At 45.3% G+C, this 25,235-nt stretch overlaps 1 protein-coding gene across 3 annotated transcripts in view; it reads left to right on the top strand.

Moving 5' to 3' along the window:
* DYNC1I1 (dynein cytoplasmic 1 intermediate chain 1) overlaps positions 1 to 25,235 on the top strand; it is a 2,048,030-nt gene that overhangs the window by 1,430,236 nt on the left and 592,559 nt on the right. For all 3 annotated transcript variants that reach the window (XM_078663722.1, XM_078663723.1, XM_078663724.1), the window contains exon 10: positions 17,049 to 17,174. In XM_078663722.1, the coding sequence (XP_078519848.1) occupies positions 17,049 to 17,174 (126 nt within the window). The remainder of the gene's footprint in view (positions 1 to 17,048; positions 17,175 to 25,235) is intronic.

The following is a 25,235-nucleotide window of genomic DNA, read 5'->3' as shown; positions in this document are numbered from 1 at the left end:
GCCTCTTGGCAACTCGAGTCATCTTTTCTAGGTGTTAGTATCTGCAGACACTTTATGTTCATTTATAGCATAACCTCACAACTGTACAATAGTAAATTTACATTTTTTGCGTTGAACGTCTCACGTAGGACTTCAACGGACTCATTCCCCAAAGCTAGGTCCAGCCTATGTAAAGCACTAGCTATAGCTTTGAAGCAAACTACCTGAAGGTCCATATTAGATTCGAAGTTTTAGCTAAAAAGGTGACCTAAATATGTATATTAGTTTACCACCTCAACTTGAACACCACTTAAACACCACTTGAACCTTACGGCTGCATCCTTCCTTTCAAGAAGACCATTTATTTTGAGGTCTTTGGCCTTGCAATATTCCATTTATTTTTAGGTAGCTGGTCTTGCTATATTCTCAAAAGACATCCAGTTGTTTCTGAAGGCTTACCGGTGTTAGGTCCAATAGTCTGCTGTCATCAGCGTAAAATATTGCTGAAATGACCTCAACTCCTAATTTTGGTGGGAAAGACCAAACCTGGTTTAATACTACCATAGCATCTGCAATATAGATTGGGAGCAAGAGTGGAGCCAGGATGCACCCCTCTCCGAGTCCATTAGTGGCGCCTATCTTTTTGGACAAGACCCTGTTGCCTCAAAGTTCCATGCTGGTTCATGAGCCCTCATTTAGTTGCATTATTAGTTATAATAAATCCAGAGGACAATTTCATCTGGACATCTTTTCCCAGAGAAAAGCTCTATTTATAGTGTCAGACGCTGTTATATCGACGTATGACACGAAAAGGGGCTGTTGCTTTTTGAGGGAATATTCTTCAGCAAAATGTTTTAAGATAAAACATCTGTCTGTAGTGTAGTACCCTTTACTGAAACTCATTTCAACCTTTTGTAAAACTCTGGCATCACTTACCCAGTCTTCCAATTAACCCAGTAAATGTTTTGCATAAATATTACTGGGAATGTCTAGCAGGGTGATCATGTGATAACTAGAGGGCAGGTCCCTTTCACCCTTTTTAAAAAATGGGAGCCTTATACTTCCTTTCCAGGATTCTGGTAAGTCATGTCCACTGAACATTGCTCCAAAGACCGAAGCCAGGACTTGGGCGCACAGACTAGGATTGAGTTGATTGTATCTGAGATGAGGCCATCGGGGCCATCAAGCCTCGAGCTTTTCAAAACTTTTATTGCTGCTTCAGTATTGCTAACTGATCGGAACAGGATTCTCTCTAGCACTCCCTTCTCTGGGGGCCCAGACTGCATGCACCCGAGGCACCATTTGTTCCTTCTTTTAGTTCATACAGCTTGGTTATATACCTAACCCATGATTCTTCAGGAACCGGCCATGCAACAGTTTGTTTAGACAGCCCAAGTACTCTATTAATTGTAGGCTAAAGCCCCTTTAGGTTGCTATTTCGGAGGGACACTACTGCCTATGTCCATACAGTCTAGTTTTCTTTCTACTTTATTTGTCTTATTTCTTCCCTAAGGGTTTTTCTGTGTAGTTTAATTAGGCACTTCCTACTAACCCCTCCTGTTTTGGACGTCTCTTTTATATCGTTATTCATTGATGAATTTGCCCGCGCCTTAACAGAACTAAAGGAACCCTTCCTCACCCGGGCCCTATTTAAGCCTGCGGATGCCACGTCCTTTATACCATGAATAAGGTTCTAGAAATCTTAACTGATATTCTAATTGATTAATCTGAGAATTCCTTAACTCCTTCATGCCCTTTATAGTGTGATGTTTTCGTTTTGTAGACCACGCTGAACTACGCTAATTCCTGCATTGAATTGGCAGTCTATTCTGTCAATGATCTCTTTGATGGACACCACTAAACAATCAAAGCACAAGTGGTTTGTGATTACTACCAACCTGATCACCTATTACTAGATCCTTTACTAATCCCAAATTTTCAGATGAGATTATAACATCATTGATCAATGTGGCCACCCTCCGGTTATCAAAAGTGGGCTGGGGCGGCTGATCTCCAACACATCTGCAATTTATATGAGTATTTTCTTTCTCTGAATGTAGCGCATTCTTCAACAGGTTAAATTGGATCTTTGCGTTAAAATCACCCATCAATCAGGTTGGCACATTAGAGTAAGCCAACTGTATCATTTCCGAAAATGCTGCCAGCTCTTTAAGTAGTTTTTCCTGACTTTTTTTGGGGGGTGTAAGTACGTATTGATTAGTATTAGATCAGGACAGCCATTTGCCCATTTGTATGCTTATTTTTGATAGCAGACTGGAAAATGACAAGGTCAGGAAATTAATGTATTCTTGGAATAAGATGGGCCCAAAGACGCCATATTTTACAGACATCATAAAAGCTAAGCCCACCGAATGGCAGCCAAATTGCCCCTTAAATGCATTGACTAAAAACTCTGTAATCACTCTGCACCACATCATCCAATTCCCAGGTTTCTTACAAAGCTGTAATCATCAAATTCTTATCAACTATGACAGAAGAGATTCAAAATTCCTTTTCATCCCAGCAATATTCAAGGATAAAAGATTAGCCCTAAAGACTTCAGAATATAAAGAAAAGGGGTTTTGATGTCACCTTTTTTAGTTAATTGTACCCGCAATTCAGTTCTAGCTGGTATGGCCCTTGTCTGATAGTTCATCAGTGTTACAAAAAATTTGCCTCCCCTTTTCAGATTTCACAATGAAGATCCTCTCAGACCCAGCACCCTCTTGATCCCCCAACCCCACTAGGCGAGGGTCATGATTGTGCGGTTAGATTGTGCCCCATCCCATACGCTCCCCCAGGATCTTATCATAAATTGGCTGTTACCTCGAGAATGCAGGCTGTTGGGTAAATGTTTCTTAGATATCAAAGCATGTCTGCCATAGCTCATCCATCAAATTCAAAACTGCTCCTGCTCCAATCCTGTAATACAAATGCACCCATACACATGGCCAGGAAACAGCTGCCTCTCAAATTTTATGGAAAGCGACTAACGAAATGTCTTTAGAGGATATTTTGGTCAACTGAGATATTGACTTGAATCTTTAGAGGATATTTTGGTCAACTGAGATATTCACTTGAATAGACAAAAAAAAAGTCTGATTGATTTAACACACATTCTGACTCAGTAAAGATATCAGTCATTTGGAGGACCCAGTCCACTTTCTCATAGGGTTTGGCTATGATTCCCTTGCCCCAGCTTAGATTCACCTCTTACCTGGAGATCTCAGCTCCAGCTTATCCTGCGAGGACACTGGGACGTAGCCTGTCTGTACTGGCTTATAAGCAGGGCCATTATCCATTATGCTGATGGGAGGGAATCTGTCTACTGAAGAACAGAGGCACTTTCCTTGGTTGCTTTTGGGAGGATGGCCTGCTCCCCAGGCTGCGGGTCCATCCCAGGGAATTTAACCTTTTTTATACTTTTTGTATTTATCCTTCGCAATTTCCTTTTTACCTTCCTTTTGCAGAGCTTAGGGCCAGGATCCTGAATAATGCCTGCTGGGTTGTTTTGGATTTATTGAAAATTGAGAAAACTTCTGTAGATTTCCCGGAGTCAAGGACTTGACTCTGGAGTCTATCACCAGATATTTGTTGATCACTTTTCTCACACCTGTCTTTCCCTCTCTTTCTGTATCTTTTAGCTATTTCATTCTAATTGGATCCATCTCTATCAGGTCTCTCATACAGTCATCTACTCTCACACGTCTTCCTTTCTCTATAACTCTTGACTGTGTCTTTGTTATCTCTGTCTCAACTATTGCTCTCACCTGTCTCACTTTTTCAAACCTGTCTATATCGCTCTTCCTTATTTCCTCCATAATCCTGCTCCTCCACACCCCCATACCTCTCTTGTTTTCTTGCTCCCTTCACATGCTCCGGATCAGCTGTAGACACACACAGACACTTTTTTTGCTGGAATCTGCACATGATGTAGCTTTAGGGCAAAAATCTTCAACAAGGCTTCTCTTGTTTAACTTAGGTTTCTGACACTGCCCTTACCACCTATAAGGCCAAGGGTTTCAAGAACAGTGCCAGAGGTCGCAGTAGGCAAGCCAGAGGTCACAGCTGAGCACCATGGCGTTCCCTAAATGCTGTCCAGGGTCATGATCAGATCAGGTCCACTTAGCATGAGGCGTACAGCACTTGAACATATTCCAACGTTTTTTGTTTTTACCATAGACTTAGAAATTATTTTTCTGAGCAGACATGAGAGATTGAGAGATAGACAAATGCAATACAACTTCATATATTTCTTTTTTTTTTTTTTTTAATTTTTATTTTATTTTGCAGAAACCAAAAGAAAACACAAGATAGGGCACCAAGGTGCTAAACAGTTCCCCGCTCAGAGGGAGCAAATCAAAGCAATATGATGGTGTCGGCACATTTCGAGACCAAGCCAGGTCGACAGCACTGAATGCAAACAAACGGCAATAAAGAAGATGATCAGGCAATCAGCCATCTGAGCTACATAGTGGAACAAAGCATGTCCAAAGCAATCATGTCCGCGATCCTGCGAGACCAGGTCAGATTTATATACTGACAGCGTCGTGCCCTCCATAGACCAAAAGAAAAGTAAAAGAAGGGAAATCACAACTCCCAAACCCTCCCTCCCCTCCCCCCGCCCCATGGTGGTGACTCACACTTACCACATTCATGCAGACTTTCACACTAAACCTGGAAGAGGTGCAGGGAGCGCAGAGACGCTGGGCACACGGCTGAAGGTAAGCCCTTAGACAGGAAGGAAACCAAGGGACCCCATTGCAGCGTGAAGGTCTTATAATCACCGAGGAAGAGGTCCGCCATTCTTTCCAAGCTCAAGAGTTTCCACAGTCGAGCGTGCCAAAGGGAGATTGCTGGTGCCTCTTTCCGTTTCCAAGCCGCCGCCAAGGTGAGTTTGGCCGTCCCTAAGCAAAGCCACAGAATCTTTTTATCACATCGCGTTTGATATTCAAGGCCAGGGTCTCGCAGACCTAACAGTACAGAAGCTATAGAATCCTCTATAGGGTATTGGAGGATATCCTTGATACGCGATAGGATTTCCTCCCAATAAGGCCTGATTATTGGGCAGTCCCACCAGATATGGCGGAAGTCCCCTAAGAGCCCACATCCTCTCCAGCACCTATCAGAGGTCGCCGGGTATATGCGGTGGAGCCCAGCCGGGCAGAGGTACCATTGTGTGAGAGTCTTTAAATGTGCCTCCCTCAGATGGAGCGAGTGATTAAATTGGGTCATATCCCGCCAAAGCGCCGACCATTCCGTGTCGGCGATATCTCTCCCCACCACCTCCTCCCACTGCCCCATATAGTGCAGCCTAGGTGACGTTTCAGATTTGAGCAGCAATTGATAGAGGAAAGAGACAACGCCCTTCATGGTAGACGTCCGTAGCAAAAAAGCCTCGAACGGCGAGGGAGGCCTCGTAGCCGCCTCCAGCATCCCCGGAGATGTGGCCCAGTGTAACAACTGTACGTGCCGATAACGATCGGTGTGCGGTACCTGATAGTCCCGCATACAGTTAGCAAAAGTGAGGGGTTCTGACCCATGGAACAAGTGGGTCAGCGCCCTACATCCACCCTCCCTCTAGGCGTCAAAGGCTCCCTCCCTGATTGCTGGCGGAAAGGCCGGATTGAAGTGTAAAGGCGTAAACGGAGAGGGGAAGGTCGTCCACCGCTCGTCCGCAGCCAGGGTGTCCCAGACCTTCAACGTGGTACCCGTGGGGGTGCTTATATAGGCGTTCAAGGGGCGATCCCTCTTCGGCTTCCATGCCAGGTCCCATATCGACCGGCCGACCACACACCGATCCATGTGCAGCCAATGTTTTTCTGACAGCTGCTGCGACCATTCCACCAGAACTCTCAATTGGGCCGCCTTGTAGTAAAGCTGCAAATCCGGAAGTCCCACTCCTCCTTCCAATCTAGACCGGCGTAGAACTGCAAAGGATAGGCGAGCTCGGCCTCCCTGCCAAACAAATCGCAATATCTACGTCTTATGTTGTCTAAAGTAATTGCTGTCGAGTGGAATGGGTAAAGCCTGGAATAAATATAAATATTTGGGAAGGAGAACCATCTTAATTGCATGTATCCTGCCTAACCAGGACAGGAATTTGGGTTTCCATTTCTCCAATTCAGCTCGAGTTTTTGCCAGAAGAGGTGGAAAATTGGCCGAGAACAATCCGCCCACCGTCGGGGTCAGATGGACTCCCAGGTAAACAAGTGAGCCAGAGGCCCAAGCTAAAGGAGACAGAGTTCGTACGCGGGCCACCTCCGTCTGCAAGAGGGTCAAGTTCAGAATGTGAGATTTGCTATAATTCACCTTGAAGCCCGCCATTCCCTCATATTCTAGCAGGATGTCCGTGATGCAGGGCAGTGACTGTTCCGGGTCCGCCACAGAGAGCAAGACGTCATCCGCGAAGAGCGTGATCTTATGCTGCTCTCCTGCGAACGGTAAGCCTCGTACCCCCTCATGTTCTCTCACCGCCATCGCTAGTGGTTCGATGCTAAGCGCGAACAGCAAGGGGGATAGGTGGCAGCCCTGTCTGGTGCCCCTTGAGTGCGGGAAAAACGCCGACAGTTGGCCATTCACCGCCACTCTCGATCTGGGACTGCAAAAATTCGCTCTCAACATGGTGATAAAGGTCCTCGAGAATCCAAAGGCCGAAAGAGTATTAAATAGGAATCCCCAGTCCACCCGGTCAAAGGCCTTTTCCGCGTCCAGACCCACAAGTACAGCCGGAATGCGGAACCTATCCGCTTTTTCAATTAAGTGGACCACTCTGCGAGTGTTATCGTGAGTCTGGCGCCCCTTGATAAAACCGGATTGGTCAGGGTGTATGATCGCCGGCATCAAATCTTGAAGTCGGCGCGCCAGGATCGATGAGTACAATTTGGCGTCAATGTTGAGTAATGCTATGGGACGGAAGGATGCGCAATACGTGAGGTCCTTTCCCGGTTTCGGCAGGACCGTGATCACTGCCTCCGCGAGCGACCCCGTAGACGACCCGGACCTTGCCATATCATTAAACAGAGACACTAGGAAGTCACACAACTCAGTAGCGTACGATTTATAAAAAACAGCAGTGTAGCCATCTGGGCCCGGCGCCTTGTGCAGCTTCAAATTTTTTATGACCTCAAGGACCTCCTCCCTAGTGATTGGCGCCTCCAGCAATTCATTCCACTCTTTAGATATCTGTGGTAGGGGTAAGCGCTGCAAATACTCCTTTTGGGCCTCCGCATCAAGATTATCTCCCGAGTAGAGGTCAGCTTAGTAGCGGCCAAAAATGTCCGCTTTCGTTTCATCCCGATGTTGCAGCACACCCGCTGTATCTCTAATGCCTCCGATATATTCTCGTTCCCTCCGGTCGCGCAATTGGCGCGCCAGATGCCTGCCCACCTTGTTCCCGCAGGAATAGGAGTGTCGTCCCAGTCTCAAAAGTGTGAGTTCGGCTCTATTAGTGTAGTGGGCCCTCAACTTCCCCCTTACCGCCGTCAATGGGTGAAGGGTCACTCTCGAGGGATTAAGCTTATGGGCCTGTTCGAGGCCGAACACCTCGGCCTCCAATGCCTCGCGGTCCTTCCGCCGCAATCTGTTAAGTTGCGAATTGAGACCCAAACACGTGCCCCTGATCGAAGCCTTGAATGCGTCCCACGTATTCGAAAGCGATGTGTCTGACGGGGGATTAAGCTCAAAGAATTCCCTAATGGCAAGCCGCAACGCCTTATTGGATGTGTCGTCCCTGATTACCGACGCCGGGAAATACCACTTCCGCTGTCCTGCACCGGGTGACAACCAACGGAGGCTAAGCACCAGCAAGCTGTGGTCCGAGACGGATATAGGAAGAATGGCGGCATCCACAACATCTCCGCTCAGTGATTGGCCGAGGAAAATGTGATCTAAGCGGGAGTAGGAGTGGTGTACATGTGAGAAAAACGTGTAATCCCTAGTAGTAGGGTGAAAAAAGCGCCATCCATCAACCAACCCCAATTCCCCCACCCCCCGCTGCGTTGAGGCAGAGAACACTCCCGTGCCCGCCCTTTGGCCCCCCGAGCTGTCCATCTCCTTATCCCACACCAAATTAAAGTCCCCTAATAGAAACAGGTTCCCCTCTGCAAAGTCCCCAATCTTTTGTAACAAGCACTGTAAATATTGATTCTGACCAGAGTTGGGAAGATATAGCACCACAAAGGTGCACAAGCGCCCCTGAACGAGCCCCTTCACCATCAACCATCGGCCCTCCTTATCATTGGGAACCTCTATCGGTTGGAAATGGAGCGCAGCGCGGAAAATGAGAGCCACCCCTCTATGTTTCGTGGCAGCAGAGGACCTATATATGATGGGATATGCCCTATGCCGCAGGCGCAGTTCATCCTTCCTTGCCAAATGAGTTTCTTGGAGCCCGACAATGTCCAACTGGTGGTCAACCACATACTTCCATACCTTCTGCCTCTTTTGCGGCGAGTTCAAACCCTTGACATTCCACGTCCCTATGCTAATCGGCATGACACAATAGGACCCCGGAACTTTCTGCAACCATCGTATGAATACCCTCCCCCGTACCGGGGAGTACTCCAGCCAAAAACATAGTCAATGGGTCAACCATGCCGTCTCCAATGTAACTCCCAACCCTCCACCAGCCTGTAACAAGCCGGACAGCAACACCTCCCAGGCCCCTCCCTCTCAATGCATTCACACATAACAGCAACCAAACCTTCAACCGACCCGCCCCGTCACCACCATGGACCCCCCCCCACCCCGCACCCCAAACCCCCCAACACCCAACCCCCCCCGCAAAGGAAAGGAGAACAGTGAGAAACTACTCAAAACAATAACGGTGAGGATAATACTCATCAGATCCAGTAGTCCAAGGTTCGTGAAGTTCTGGAGGTGGGGCAGGGGGGCCAACTCGGTGACCCCCATGGCCATGGTCCGGGGAGCCTCCTCCAAAAGTACATCCATACCCCCAGACCAAAGGCCCGATGCCCCTCCAGCGCCGATCCACCATTAGAGTACGCTCAAGCCGCTCCTGAACCCACTTGAGACTCCGCCAATGTCGCCGAAGCTACCGAGGCCACCGCGTCGCCCCGTTCCTGCAGGCTGGTATGGTGATCCGGTCGCCGCCGGTCCGGGGATGCTCCCACCCGGTGCCATGATGAGGAGCGACGACGCCTCCGAGACGGGGACGCGGTCGTTCCCTGGAAAAGTGCTTCGTCGTTCAAACCCAAGAGGTCTTTCGCCGCCTGAAGAGAGCGTATCTGCGCCAACCGATTTTGCCATCGGAAGATGATCCTGAAGGGGTGACCCCAGGAATAGGCGATGTTGCGTTCCCGCAAGAAGGAAGTCACTGGACGAAACTCCCTCCGTTTCTGTAGCGTAGAAACTGCCAAGTCCTGATAAAGCTGAGGGCGGTGATCCTTGAACTGCAGTGATGTGATGGCCCTTGCCTTGCGGAGGATGCGTTCCTTCACTTGGAAATCATGTATACAGACGAGGATGTCAGGGGGTGCCCCCCCACCTCGCCTGGGCAATCCAACTCGATGTACTCTGTCCATTCTAATTTCACGCACATCCTCCTCGTCCAAAATCTGCAAAAACAACTCCTGCACGTAGCCACGCAGGTCGCCCGCCTCGCCCTCCCATGGCACGGCTCGAATACGGATGTTATTCCATCGGGACCTGTTTTCCAGGTCCTCCGCGTGAGCCTGCAAGTCCAAGTTCTGTTCCGTGAGACGGATTACATCTTGTTGCAGCAAGTGCACATCATTGGCCATGCTCAAGTCATGATCTTCTAGGGTCGCCACCCTCTCGCCGATCCCATCCACATCTCTCCGTACTTCCCAGAGGTCGGACGCCAATTGCGTACGAAGCTCGGATATATCCTCCTTGATAGAGGCAAAAAGATCAGCCATAAAAGCCTTGGTTACAGGGGCTTCATCGTCCGACTGCCTCGACGAGCCACTGGCCCCCGGAGACGCCGGTGGCTGTGAAGACTTAGGTGCCCCATCCTTCCCCGCACGCCCCTTGCGTAGTGTGTTAGACATGGTGCCGGGCAGCCCTCGGCTCGGGCGAACCTCTCTCCTGAAAGACTCAGTGGCAGGCGCTATGGGAGTACTGGGCCCGCAAGCGTAGCAACTGTCCCCTCTGAGCAGCCCAAACGGTCCCCTCCTTGCAATCCAGGCAGCTTCCAGAAGTCCCCCGCTCGTCGAAACACCAGCCTACAGACCTGCACAGAGTATCCCACCGCCAGGGGACATGGAACACCTCACCCCCGGTATCAATGCTCAGGGAGGGTGGTGCGGAAATGCAATGCAGCCACCATCAGACCAATCGCAGGTGATAGTCAACCAATCCCACAGGGGAAGCCAGATAAAATGGCCGTGCGGTGTTCTCCGCCGAGGAATGCACCCAGGACACTTGGTGCCAACCTCCTGTGATAGTAGCCAATTCACCACAGGGCCAAAGGTGGAATCCGCAGTTCTAGCGACCCTCCTTCGCACTCTCCAAGCCGCAATCTCTGTTGCAATGAGTGTCCGATCTGCTCAAGTGGCCCACGAGGCAGCACCGGTGTCCAGCCTCCACGTGTCTGCACCCCCTCCAGGCCTGCGCAGGTGGAAGTACGTTGATCTGTTGGCCTATGCCAGAGGCAATACCCCGCAGCTCTCACCAGGCAGTCTCCACGCTATGGACACTCAGTGCTCCGGTCAGGTCTCCCGTCAAGCCCTGTTAGCCGGACCGGCTCCACACGCCTCCTCTCTTGTCCAGTGTGGGGGCCCACCAGCCAGGTCCAGGCCTCCCAGCGACCCCTGGTGTGCGCAGCCACTGCTTTCCTCCGGGTGCTTCCTCCGGCCCCCCGGGCGTGCACTGCGGCGCCTCCGCGTTCCGTTGCTTCTGGGTCCCACCACTTTGTGGGTCGGCACAGCCAGGCACCCCCGGGCTCACCGGCGGTCAGTTTCACCTCTCCACCGGGAAGGCGCGCCCCTCCTCTCTCAGCCGGTGCAGGGGGAGCCGCGGGCGGGCTTCTCCTCATCTGCGGCGGACACCGCGATCCACCGAGTCGGCCTCCACGCCACGCAAGGCCGGGGATTTGCAGGCCCCAAAGTGCCGCCGCTCCTGTAGCCGCCACAAACGCCGCCTCGTCCCGCTGACAGCTCCGGGCCCCTCCGCCGTGTTGCGCAGACCTCCGCTACCGTTTTTGAGCCAGTCCGCTCACCCAGCGTCGAGCTATTAGACGCTATGCTGGATCGGCGCTGGAGAGGCTCGGAGAAGCGTCCTACTCCGACGCCATCTTGCCCACCTATCTCCCATATATTTCTTTTTTAATTATTTGTAAAGTCTAGAAATTGAAGATTGCATACAATATTGCAAGACCAGTTTCCTTAATCTCCCACATAGGAACCAGAGATAAAATGCAGACTTAGAAAAAGAGCCTCATACTTATCCCAGTTGAATTGTACAGGTACTTGCAAAATTGTTTAGATTATAAGAGATGTCATGGCTAGTGCTTTAACTACTTGAATAGAATCAATTTTGAATCATGCTTTTTCGAGACTTACGGAAGTGGGTGATTCCCTAACATATGGTGATCAGGCCATGTCAACACCATGGTCATATGTTGTCTTTAGCGTGTCTGCTGGAGCTCATTTTATTCTGAACTTGGCAACTAAAAAGTGTCTCATCACCTTGAATCTGTCACAACAAATTAAACTTGTGGCTAAATTGACTATGAAGAATACTTTGCAGAATACAATGAAAGGCTGTAATAGCACTCGAGTGGGTGCAATATAGACAAGGTAGGAAAGGTAATATAACCGTACAGAATTGATTGAAGTAGCTTTAATTAATTCACCTTTGGAACTGGTCTCATTGTCGAAGATTGAAGACAACCAAATAGGTGCTTTAAATTATAGATTGATTAATTAGGTTTAGATTTCAGGCTGGTCAAAATAAATTTACGATACTTCACACACACCCCAGGTAGTTGTATAGAGACTTCACATGGTACCTCTACCAAAGACCTTAACTGCTGACTTTGACATTTTAATCAGGAAGTGATTTGTAGGAGAATAGTAAGGAGTGTGGGGTGTAAATTTACACTGCAAGCCAATTGGAGTATAGTCTAGCAGAGTGGTATTGTCAACATATTGGAATAGAACTATAGGGCAAGTATTTTGTTATAGAGAGATTGTCTCATGCCAAAATGTGAGGTCCCCACGTCTGCAGCAGTAGAGCAAGGATGCCAACCTGCTTCAAGCCTCTATTGGTGTATTTATTTTTAGAAATTAGAGTTCTGCCCCAGCTTGACTTTGACCCAAGTATTTCTATATATAGTGATAATTAGATCCAATAGCAAGTCTGCTATCCCCCAATTCCTTAACTTGTCCAGCGATAATGGCCTATTGACTCTGCCAAATGAGGTGCTATATATCAAAATAAGCATTTGTTTGCACTCCCTTACAAAAATTACTCGGTACGCCCTTAGCTGTATTGCTAATACATCGAATCTGCTTTGACTGCTGCACCTCCGTAGTGCGGAGGGTGATTCTGGTGCTTTACAAGTCAATAAAATAAATTATCTAGTATGCTACTTGTGAGTTGAAGTCTGTTTTGTGAAGGGGAATCAAAGCTTTTTCTTCAACACAGGCCTCAAGAGCACAAAGTAACAATTTGGCAAACATTTATGCTGCAGTGTCTGAGAAAGGAATCGTAAGAGTGTGCTGGAGACTCTGGCTCATCGTTTTCTTTATAAATGGCTGGAGTATAGAACCATAGTGGTAGAACACACTTTTAAAGTGTAGATTTATATAAAGGAAATTATATAGCTGCTCAGAATGAGGATGAGGTATCGTCTTTGAAAATACTATTTCCATGTTATTCAGACCAGGTGCTTCATTAGGGTGTTTGGTTTGCATTGGATCTATGATGTCTCCCTCCATAACATTTTGAGGCCTGTTCGGCTTGACATCTCCCCAAACTCTATCATCAGGATTCACAAATCATTTCTCAGTATGGATTTCCATCTTATGGTAGAAACTGAATTGTCATTGGTCTCATGCTGTCCAATTTAATAATAAAGGGCCAAATGTTTTTGGTATCTTTCGCTTTACAAATATATTAAAAGTCCAGCCATTGTATTTCTACATGTGCCTTTTTTTGAGCCTGCAATGGTTTACTTGTGTGAGCTTTTGTCAAAGCTTTTACCTCCGCATTCATCTCAGCAATGTGACCAAAGACCAGCAGCCCTTGTTGCACTGTTAAATTCATTTCTACATTGTCACAACTTCTGACCCCATAGATGACCTAGCTGATTCACTCATTTGTTGAAAATATGGCCACATAGTTCAATAATTGTTCAGTAATTTAAGACTAGTAAAGAGTAACATGGTCTCGACATTGGGAGACTAAAAATAGTTCAGTCAATAGTACAGTTGTTTCTGGATTTTCTTTGCACACTCTAAATGAAGCAATTTGTGAACGGTTCCATTTTACCCTTTTTAGCACCTCCTTGTTGCAAACTACACTAATATTTTTGTATATGGGTAACCTCACTAAAAACACCTGATTGTATTACTATGAACCGCACGGTCACTCTCAATTCAGTGATGTATTTTAAATTCTTCAAATAAGAAAACAAATTGTGCTGAGATGAAGGTATACCTAAGACTACCTTCTTTGTCATTGAACAATGTGTAAACTATATAGGAATATCTCTACTAAGTCTTCAGTCGAATGGCCTTAGGTAATGAAGAAAAGAGCTGAGATTCTATGTTAGTTGCCCCTACTGGGGGTTGAGCAAAGAGGAATCTGTCAGAATTGGTCGACGAGCCCGGCAAGCTCATCCGAATCAATGTTGAAAGCTAAATTGAGGATAACACCCCCTGATATAATGCCAGACAAACAATATTAGATGAAAGTGATAGTAAACGTTTATAAATTATTGGCCTTTTTAAAAAGGTTTGCTGATGAAATAATACATTCATTATAATATATCTTTCCATATTGGATTTACAATGTGATTTCAAATTACAATTGCACCAATGTGTTCCCTTTCTGTGCTATTCATTTTTGTGGTTCTAAATAGGGATGTGATTCAGTTATGGACCTGAGGGGCTGGAATCTGTTATGGGGTGCAATAAATGTGTGCCTCTAGGACCAATGATTCTCAAATCTTTTTTACTGCGCAGGTCTCTAATTGGTAGCTCCGAGTTTGTTAACATAAGGAACTTGAGTTTCTTCAATTCTTTTTGACAGTGAGCCATCGTTTTCCCAAGAATCAACACAATTTAAACCGATTACTTGTCATTTCAACAGTAAATATTTACTTAATTTTTTTTATTATGATTTTCTCCTTTAAAGCAACCAATTATTATCACACATTGATAATTTTCCTCAAAAAGCTACCTTTTTCAGCAAATGCTACAAATAACTTTATATACAATGCATGCAGACAATTGAGGGAAATCAGAAAATGTAAAAACAATTGCGCTAAATAACAATAATTTTTGGCTCCATGGAATTATTAAACTATTTGTGGCCAAAATTAAACTTCTCACAGTACCAAGTCCCGTCCACTATAATATATAATTAACTCCTGGTGTCTTCAGTGCTATCTTCTACTTAATAAATCTGTACTTTCTTAGTCACCTGAGAAAAAATAAGATAAAAGTATAGATTTGGCTCCCAAAACATGACTTTCTCCTTGCAGTTTTGTTACAGTGGCGAACCCCAAGCTGGTAGTTGCACATCCGTCATCCATACACCCAGATAATCCCCTCAGACTAGGCATCGTAAGAATGAGGGCCAGCAGGAAAGTCAATTACTTTGAAGTTATTTTGTGCCTTTCAGAACTAACCAAGATTAGTTTTCAAAGTGTATTGCCACATTTTTTCTCCCTGCCAGTAATAGAGAGTGCCTTGCAGTGTTGTCCTGCCATTTTAAAAGACCCTTTGCACAAGGTTTTCAGGAACTGGTAACAGTAAAACAATGTGACGGGCTGCAAAGGAAGGATGGTTTAGCTGTGGGCATTGTATTAGTATTGAAATAGGAGTTGTCACAAATTGCCAGATAGTGCAATATAACAGTTTCCCACCATCAGCACATCTGAACTGACATGGACAGAATAGAAAAAAAATAAAGTAGTGCTGGATCTGCAATAGAAACACTGAGGCCTTGGATCCTACTTCCCCTTGTATCCAATGCATTGGAAGTACCTAACAGTCAGGCAAGCTGACTTCCTGCAATCTCAGGCAGTTTAAAGGCAAAGGAAGGTCACTTTTGAAGAACAAACAGGAGACCCATTGTGACTGGCACTGATGCTTAAAAACGTGGCTGAGTCTGCCTCCTGCAGCGAACTGCGGCCTGATAGTCTAGAGGGCTCCTCTGCCAGTTTCAGGGCTTATGGTGTGACCAGTTATCCAGTAACTGAAGTTTGAATTCTTGGCTGTGGCAGGAAACCAGAGCAGGAAGATGCATCTCCCTTTTGGATCAATAGGAGCGCTAGAATGATTGAAAGCATTTAAGATTATCTTCCTAGAAGAAAACTGACTGTCCTTATCTTCTCGACCTTTGCGAGAAAGAACAGCTTGATGGTAGTTGTTGTTTGTGGTGCAAGTGATGCTTCCAGTGGCTGCTTTTGGCAATGCACATCGACTAACATTGATTTTTACTACTCCATTTTCCCTATCAGTTTTTGGGAATATCTTCTGCAGAAATGCAAATCTGCTGATCTACTGGATTAAATTTTTTTTTTTTTTTTTTACTTTGTTCTTGTTTCAAACTATATTTCAGTTTACAATTACCATCCTTTTACTAAATTGGTTTGGGAAATTCATAGTTTTGTTTCCTAATGTTGTTTTGGCACTGTTTAAATTCTTAGCCCACATATCTATGTAATAAAACCCTACCACTACGTGCCATTGCTTACAAAGGTAGAGCCCAGGTTTTCTCTTTGACCTAACAAGGCACTGATTTCCTACTTTGAAGGGTGCCTTCTCTCAAGAATCTCTCAACTGTGTATCTTATTTTTCCTGCTGGAGATGTTTCTCAGTTAGACACTTCAGATTTCCATCTGTTGTTTTAGATGCTTTGAAGCAATTGATAGCTGATCCCCTCTGATTATCCCTCAGAGTAAACCTTGACCTAAGTCCACTTTAGAAATAGGTGAGCAAAAGATACTTTATTGACATAGATATGGAGAGGTCAAGGATGTTCAGCTAAATCACAGTTTTAAAGTTGGTGGCCACTCTTGCACCACTAACTTGCTACAAATTTTCTGAAATGTATGTCACAGTCAACAGAACATTTTCAAAGACTAATTTTGTCCCTTGTTTGTGGAGTTGTGATGCTTTCTCTGAGATTAATCTCCATTTGTGCATTTGAAACATATTCGCTGTCCAAAGTCCTGCATTTTTAAGCTTTTTTTAGGCCTAGCATTCGAGACCTCTTGTAAATACTTTATTATATACTTATATGTGTATGTACTTTGTGGGCTCTGGAGATCAGCCCTAGGACTTGTCTGCTTCCGCTTAGGGACTTTTTTTCTGGCAACTGCCTCTATTTAACTTTCTTGATAAAAAACAACCAGCAGAGTTCAGTAAAATACCAGAATCACTTTAGCATTCTCTAGATTCCGGTCCATAGAAATTGTCTTCCACGAGAACCCATAGAGCATAATATTTGTTTCCAATCTTGTATTTTCAGTCATATGAGCACCGAAGGCCCTGATTTTATATTAAAAACAGAGCTTTGGACTATACCATTTCCCACTGAAAGGCAATGTTTCTCTCCATGTGTTCCCATACCTGGCGTGTCACGCAGTTTGGTGCTTACTTTCCCTCCATGTTAAAGAATAGTAGATGTTTCAGCACCCAGGCTAAATCCATACAGGGTCCCAAAGGAAAGACCGATGGCATTGCAAATGCTTGTTTAATTTTATTGTTAAGTGTCTTTGCAGAAATGACAATCCATCAATTGCTGCAAGTAAATGAACACGTTATTTGTGATTATATTGTGAAGACAAATGTGCAGTCCTAACGATGACCGTAATATCTGAAATGTAATTGCTATTTCCCTCCCATCAGTACCCTGAGTTGGTTGTTGCATCCTACAATAACAATGAAGATGCCCCACATGAACCTGATGGGGTCGCATTAGTTTGGAACATGAAATTTAAGAAATCCACTCCCGAATATGTGTACCACTGTCAGGTAGGTCACACGAAGAATGCATTACTAATTTCAATGTCACAATAAATAAATAACGAGTGTCTTTGTTTATTGCATAGCTATTGAACTAAGACAGGGCATGGTGTTTAATTCTAGGACAGCCACTAACGTTTGTCTTGTAGATATTTCTTTTAGATAGCATTCTGATTCAGATATTGCAGCGCCGTGGACTGTAGAACAAAGCATCTATGTTTTTTATGCAAAGCTGATAAAACTATTCCCAGTGAGGGGTTACATTATGTTTCTGTGGTGATTACATTACTCCGCAGAGAAAGACAAATAATGTAGCAAGGAAAGGAAAAACTGAACACTGGCAAGCACTTCAACATGAATTTATGTAAATAGTAAAACAAAAAAAGATCATGACAAGCAAGGCATCGTTCCACACACTGTGAAATATTTATTTCTGGAGAACGTTGTCCTCTCTCCAATTCAATCAATTGACTATTCTGACACAATCTGGGTAATCCTGCCACCTCCTAAAAGGCTTTGAGTACAGCTTCTGCAAAGCGTCACTTTCGGTGTAGCATCCTACGTTCAACAAGCGTAGCAACATTTTAGCTTGAAATGTGTTTTGTTTAAAATTGAACATTATGCAACAAAGGATTGTGTCAATCCAGCATATTCATATTTATTCGAGAAAAACTGTGGGCACAGACTTGTGTTCCTCTAGTTGCTTTGGACACAATTTATTCAAAATATTTGTATAATCAAGGGGATAAGTTGTTTTCTTTGTCCTGTTCTGTGGGCATATAATGAAAGGAATAACATGCCACGTTTCATTAATGTTTTAAAGTATCGCTCTAATTATCTTTTTTTATTTTGAAAAAGAAAATCCTGCTTTGTGATTTTCCTTTTGAAAATAAAAAGTGAAAACACTTCGGTGCAAGGCCCTGTCATTTTGATGAAGCCCCTGCACCTAACTGGCAAAAGCACTTACAGGAAATGCCTTGACCGTAGTTCCTGGCAATGCTTTATAAGTGACCACCAGCTTGGCGGTCTTTTCTGAATATGACTGGCAGCATCTCTGTCAGAGTGCTGGACTAATTTACTCTGTCTTCCTGGTAGAGAAACGGGCCACCCACCTAAATATAAATCGTGCCCATCGTAGCATGAATTATCTTATGCTCCATTATAATAATTATGAACTCGCCCCTGCAGCTTTGACTAAGTAGGCTGAGCTTTTACTAGGTTTTTCGGTTGCGAGATTATCATGTTGGTAGCTTTTGCCAGAACACAATGCAAAAGTGAAGTTTTACATCGATAATTCAGAAGTCGGTTGAAATGCCTTCACCAGAAAAACTTTAAGGGTCTTACATTAGCTTTTGTGGAGCGCAACATGCACACAACTCGAATTAAAGACCTTATTTAGAGTGTGGTGATGCCATATTTAGAATACCACTGGCATCAGTGCACCTATAGTAGGGCATACAGAACATCTGCCACCTTTTGGGTGAATGTTCCACACCTGCTTAGCTCTAAACAAGTCCCTAGGAGCCTTTTTTTAGCCCCAGGCAGGCAGGAATGCTTTCTGCCAGTCCATCGGTTTTACTCCTCTACCTTGGCAGACTGGAGCCCACCATAATTAGAGATCTCTGACTGCCTTGCGGCGATCTCCGTGCCTATAAAGAGCCTTGCATGGCAGCTTTTCTGAAGGATCCGAAGCTTTGCTGTGTAGGCACTGTGTTCAGTGCACCAGTAGAGCAACGTTGGTTTTGTTTTTCAAAAACAAACTCCCAAAGAGGGAGCTAGTTTAGGAAAAACTAAAAAATAAATTTCCCTGACATCCGGTATTTTCCCTACATGTGGGAGTCTTCTATATGTTTCCCTGCCAGTCCCAAACAGGAAAAAAATACATCATACATCTGGACTACATAGAGAAGATGGACTTATTTACTTTGATTGATGACCGGATGTCATTTGGGCCATTGGCCAAAAGTTTCCCCTGGTGGAGCCAGTGGCAACACTGCCAGCAGAAACATGACAATGTGCCCAACTCTGAATAAATTGGGGGATCCAGGAATTTGGCAGACACAAGTGTGGTGGAGTAGATTACCCTATTCTCCAAACTCTAAATAATTCCTTAAGTCTCTTGTAAAGTCATATATAATACTGATTGACTTTGTTTTTTTTTTCAATTCAAAAGTGCTTTATTCGAGTATTACTCATAAAAGCAAACAAACAAACACATAATAAAAATACAATTAAATTACAGAATCGAATATGACTTAAGCACAATACATATTAAAAAAACAGTTAAAATTCATTTCATCCAGTATATATAGACCAAAAGTGCAAAGTTCATATAATAAAAACAGATTAAAACAGATAAGACACCTCGCATGGGGAACAGAGAGTAGATAATCTAGCAATCTCTGTTCAACTAACCAGAGAGTAGTTACCCTACTAGCAATCTCTGCCTAATTACCCACGCCCACCCCAGAAACTTTGCGGTCGCTATTGTAATCCAATTTAAGGAGGTAGTTTTTATTATGCGTAGAGCTACCATGCTGCTTTTAGTACCCAGATTTCTAGACATAGGAGCCAACCAAACACGTCTGGGAACAGAATATGCATAGCAAGAAAACAGAAAGTGACCCAACGTTTCCTTTCCTTCCCCGCAGACTGGGCATATAGCTTGGCCTCCATCTCTCCATTTTGCAGTTAAATTACATAGAGGTAGAGAGCCAGCCCTCATTTGAAAAAACAGTTTCCTGTCCATGGGTTTCGTTATTAGATCCCAGTAGATTTCGTACATGGGAAAAAGCTTTGCTTCAAGAAAAATAACCGTCATAGACCCATGGTTGTTACTAAGAAGACTCCTGTTTTCTACCTGTTCCCAGAAAAGATTTTTTATAAATGTCTTAGATGGGAAGGACGACCCAGTTGGGTCGGACCACAGTTCAGTTAACCCTAGTTCACCTAATGCTGCTTTTAAAGATCTGAACCATCTAATTTTATGAAATCGGTCTGCTTTGATGACATCAGCAAACCCTGCTGCATATTGTGACAACTCAGGGGTGGTCCAGATTCTACGCCAATATAATATTGGACGAAGTTTGCACATTACCGATATTTCTTTCCTACCGAGATCATATCTAAGAGGCAAAAGGGGACTACTCTGTGGGGTACCTGTTAATTTCCGAAGGAAATTATTTTCTGAGACCTGTAGGTCCTGAAGATTTTCTTGTCCCCACATCTCAGCCCCATACAAAGCTGACCCTATGGCCTTTGCCTCATATATGATCAAAGGAGGTTTGATTGGTTTAGTCAAAGATTTAAAATGCTCCTTAATGATGGTACCAGCCAGTTGTTTATGTCTTAAGACTGCAATGTTTATATGTTGGTTCCATCTGTTGTCGTTTGAAATATGAATCCCCAGGTAGGTAAAAGAATTTACTACTTCGAGGCAACGCCCGCTCATGGTTATTTTAGATTTAAAATTTCTACAAGGATTAAAAGCCATGAGTTTTGTTTTATCTGCGTTTACCTCCAAGCCATGATCGCTACAAAATTTATCAAAGATTACTAATGCCTTTTGGAGACCGCTAGGGGATTTTGATAAAATTAGGGTGTCGTCTGCAAACATTAAAATAGGAACTTTTGCACCTGCAAGGGAGGGAGCATCCACAGCCTGGGATTGCATGCGGGCAACGACTCCATTGATAAAAAGAGTGAAGAGTGTTGGTGCCATTGAGCAACCCTGTCGAACTCCTCTGGCGACTGGAAAATTAATGGTATCGTTGCCATAGCCACCCCATTGGATTTTAGCGTAAGTGCCCTCATGGAGTCTCATAATCAAAGTTAAAATAGTCTTTGGGACCCCTAAAGCTGCAAGCACCTCCCACAATTTTGCCCTTGGCACCAGGTCGAATGCAGCCCGTAGGTCAACAAACGCTGCGTACAAACTGCAACCTCCCAGAACCACGGTCCTCCATTGTATCAATTGAAAACGGAAGACCTGGTCCACAGTGCTAGTTGCTCTGCGAAACCCAGCCTGGAAAGGAGATAAAACATTCTGCTCCTCAGCCCAATCTAACAGGTAGTTAATAATTACACGCCCAACAACTTTTTGAACCGTGTCAATTAAGCTAATTGGGCGGTAATTACAAGGTTGGGCACGATCTCCCTTTTTATATACTGGAATAATAACAGCACCACGCCATGATACCGGGATTTCTGCGCCCCTGGCAATATGATTCAATAAAAGGCAGATGTATTTACTCCACCTGTCGGTGTCATTTAAAAAGACATCCGCAGGGACTCCGTCTATACCCGGGGCTCGGCCAGGGTGAACTGATTTCAGGGCAGACAGTACTTCACTCTGCACAAAGATGTCATCATCTGCATACAGGTAAGTTAGGCTTAAGCTGTTAAAGAATTGGTCCCTGGAGGAGTACTGCTCACTGAAAAATTTAACCCACGCATCATGGGAGACATTGTTATTGGGAGCTTCTGGAGGTCTGTCATGACCCCATTTGACAATGTGCCAAAAAAGTCTAGAATGTTTACGGTCGCTTGCACACTTTAGCTTCTGCCAGTGATCTTCGTCCCATTCTCTTTTAGCCCTTACAATACAATTTTTGTGGTGCTTCCTAGCAGAACGAATCCCATCCAAATTATTACTTTTAATTGCAGCTCCAAGGTTTAATCTTGCCATCCTACAGGCTGGATTATACCATTTTGCTGATTTGTATGGGCAGACCCTCTTATTATTCGAAGGTTTCAAGAAGAAGCCTTTAACTTCCTTAAAGAGAGTCGTGTGTGCATTAGTAATGTCCTCATTGCCCTGGGAACACCCGTCTACATTCTCCAATGCCATGATGGCCTTGTCTGCCGCTGCACTTATTTTTACAAGGATCTGCTGATCTGCCTTAACACCTACCCACCTTAACCTACGCATATTGTTGGATGGAAGAATCATTAGGGGCACAAGTTCATCACAGGGGTTTAGGGCAATTTCATTAAATGTCCACCATTTGTGCGAAACACATAGAGGATCGTGATCGCTTTCTGGCCTGGCTATTACTACCATGTCATTGAGAGATGACCATAGTGTCATACTACAAATGACATAGTCGATACGACTTTTATTACGCCCGTTATTAAAAGTCATGGCAGGAGCACGGTCTGATTTAGTTCGACCATTCAGGGCTCGAAGCCCGTGCTCCAAACACATTGCGTTCAAGCCTAATATGTCAGACGTCCAGCGAGTTATTGGCGGAGATTCTAATGTGGGGATATTCCAGAGCTTATCTTCCTCTGCTCCAAGAGGAGAGTCACCAGTGATAAGGGGTTCGAATGTGCGATTTAAATCGCCTGCAATTAGAATGTTTTTACCTGCAGAATGAGTCTCAAGAAAATTAAAAAGACTCAAACGAACCTCTGATTTACCTTTGCTGCCACCTCTAACATAGATATTATAAATATCTATGGTGATGGATAAATCACTGGTCAGTCTGATAAGCTGAATGTCTTTATGGTCAAGCTCCACACATTTTACAATAGCTTTTAGAGACTGCCTGATCCAAATAGTAAGACCCCCCATCGGCCGCCCTTTAAGGCCCTTAGTAGCAGGAACATGAAAATTTATATACCCCAGAGCGAAGATAGGGTCACACGCCCAAGTCTCTTGAAAGATACATAGATCATATTTGTTAATGAATCCAAACCAGTCAGCACAATCCATCCTGGAACATAGTCCAGCCACGTTCCAGGACAAGAGCTTCCCTGAGTTAGATGTCATAAGAGAACAAGGGTTTATGGTAATCTCATGACTCTCCCTACCACCAGAGTTCTGCACACAGTTATTTTCATTGGGGGGTGCTACTAAATCCTCAACGGAATTCCCCCGAGTACAATCTTTAGTAACATTGCCAACCCTATCAGTGATACCTCCATCACAAACAGACAAAAACAAGGAATTACAGCTAGGTGGTTGTCAATCGCAAGCATTTAAGTTCGATAATGCAGAGAAGCGGTTTTCCAACCCCAATCCCCAATCCACTGAAGCAACATCCTTCCTCCCCCTCTTTGTCACAATGTTCCATTTAGTTCTTAAAATACTAGGATTTGGACCGCTTCCCTTTCTTGGGTAAAAGAAGTCCAAAGTCAGTGGGACAATTGAGGTTGATCTCCGTTGTGGTGGGAAAATGTTAGGCAAGATGTTAGGTAAAACCCCTGGATCGGAAAAATGTAGAACAACACACTCCCCCTTAAACTTTTTCGCTCTGTCCCCAATCCACTGTACCCTTCTTGCTTTAACAAGCTCTTCTGAAAGTTGCTGCTTACCCCAGGGGGAAATAGCCATATTATTGGTCAACCAAGATAGGGATTTATTAATTAAGGAAGATGTTGTTTCCCTCTCATCTTGGGCCAATGGTGGAACGTTGGCAAGAACAAGTACTAGTGGGGAAGCTTCAACTACAAGCTCGAAAGATCCTTTTACCACAGCTTGGTCATCAGTATCAGGAACTGGGATAAAGACGTTAGAAGCTTCACCTGCCGGAACACTCCTGGGTACCAACTGAGGATTTGAGACAGAGGTAGAAATTAATCCACTGCCCTCAGTTATGTCTGGTTTACTTAGGATGGCCTCAATCCTAGTAGAAACATTTTCTGGGATTTTATCTATCTCACCCACAGTTTCTTTTAATAGACCTTCTAATCGGCTAACCTCGGATGTTAACTTATCTATTTTGCTGACCAGAGGTTTAACCACACCTTTGATCTTGTTATCAATCAGAGCCAGCAGTCTGTTGAATTGGGCATTAGAAAGTATAAGAGAAGCCTCATTGGTCAAATCAAGCTCCTCTTCCTCTGAGTGTTTCCTAGGGGGGTTTGCTACTCTGTTCTTAGCTGACCTTAAACCCTCCCGTTTCCCCGAAACTAAAGTGGGAGCTGAAGGGGAGATTAAGGGTTCACTAGTATTAGTTATCTCTACCAGTGCTTCATTAATGCTGCGGTCTACAATTCCAGCGACAATACCACTGGGCTGAATAATACTGGTATCAGGAGCAGGATCAAGCATTTCGCCATTAGAGCAACTGTTAATCTGAAGGCCAAAAGGATCATCTAAATCAATATCAGTGAGAGAGGGTTGGGTGGTTAGATCTATTCCCAGGGAAGATCTCCTATCACTGTTGATTCTTTCAACAACCTGCACAAGATAGTTCTCAATAGAGTTACTAGGAGTAACTAACTTTTTAGGCGGCATGTTTATATATGCGCACAGCTTCTACAATATACACTTGTAAGAATCACCAAATTGCAAGAATAATTGACACAGCGTTTAACAGCAACACCAATAAAGGGACCTGGCCCAACCCAACCTTGTCCAACCTCGGACGGCCTCAGACGGCCCGCCCTTTGTCCGGGCTTCGTCCGGGCGTCCCGCGCGCGTCCTCGCGGGACGAGTGACCTGCCAACGCTTTATGCGCCGCCTGCCGCGCTGTTCCTCGTCGTAGGCGCCTCCCCCTGGAGGCTGCTGGGAGGTGTAGTTGACCGGCGGAGCCAAGCCCGGCCGGTCAACAGGAGGTACGGTTTGGCGGAGCAAAGCCCGGCCGCTGTGCCAGCAAGTTCAGGCAGGTAGAAATCCTCGCTATTCTGGCCGCAGGAGTAGATGACAGACAAGGGACTCGGCCCCTGCCAACGCTTTATGCGCCGCCTGGCGCGCTGTTCCTCGTCGTAGGCGCCTCCCCCTGGAGGCTGCTGGGAGGTGTAGTTGACCGGCGGAGCCAAGCCCGGCCGGTCAACAGGAGGTACGGTTTGGCGGAGCAAAGCCCGGCCGCTGTGCCAGCAAGTTCAGGCAGGTAGAAATCCTCGCTATTCTGGCCGCAGGAGTAGATGACAGACAAGGGACTCAGCCCCTGCCAACGCTTTATGCGCCGCCTGGCGCGCTGTTCCTCGTCGTAGGCGCCTCCCCCTGGAGGCTGCTGGGAGGTGTAGTTGACCGGCGGAGCCAAGCCCGGCCGGTCAACAGGAGGTACGGTTTGGCGGAGCAAAGCCCGGCCGCTGTGCCAGCAAGTTCAGGCAGGTAGAAAT

This window comes from Lissotriton helveticus, chromosome 10 (assembly GCF_964261635.1).
Source record: "Lissotriton helveticus chromosome 10, aLisHel1.1, whole genome shotgun sequence".
Classification (NCBI taxonomy): domain Eukaryota; kingdom Metazoa; phylum Chordata; class Amphibia; order Caudata; family Salamandridae; genus Lissotriton; species Lissotriton helveticus.
The sequence above is the reverse complement of the archived record's forward strand: the minus strand, read 5'-3'. Positions and strand labels throughout refer to the sequence as shown.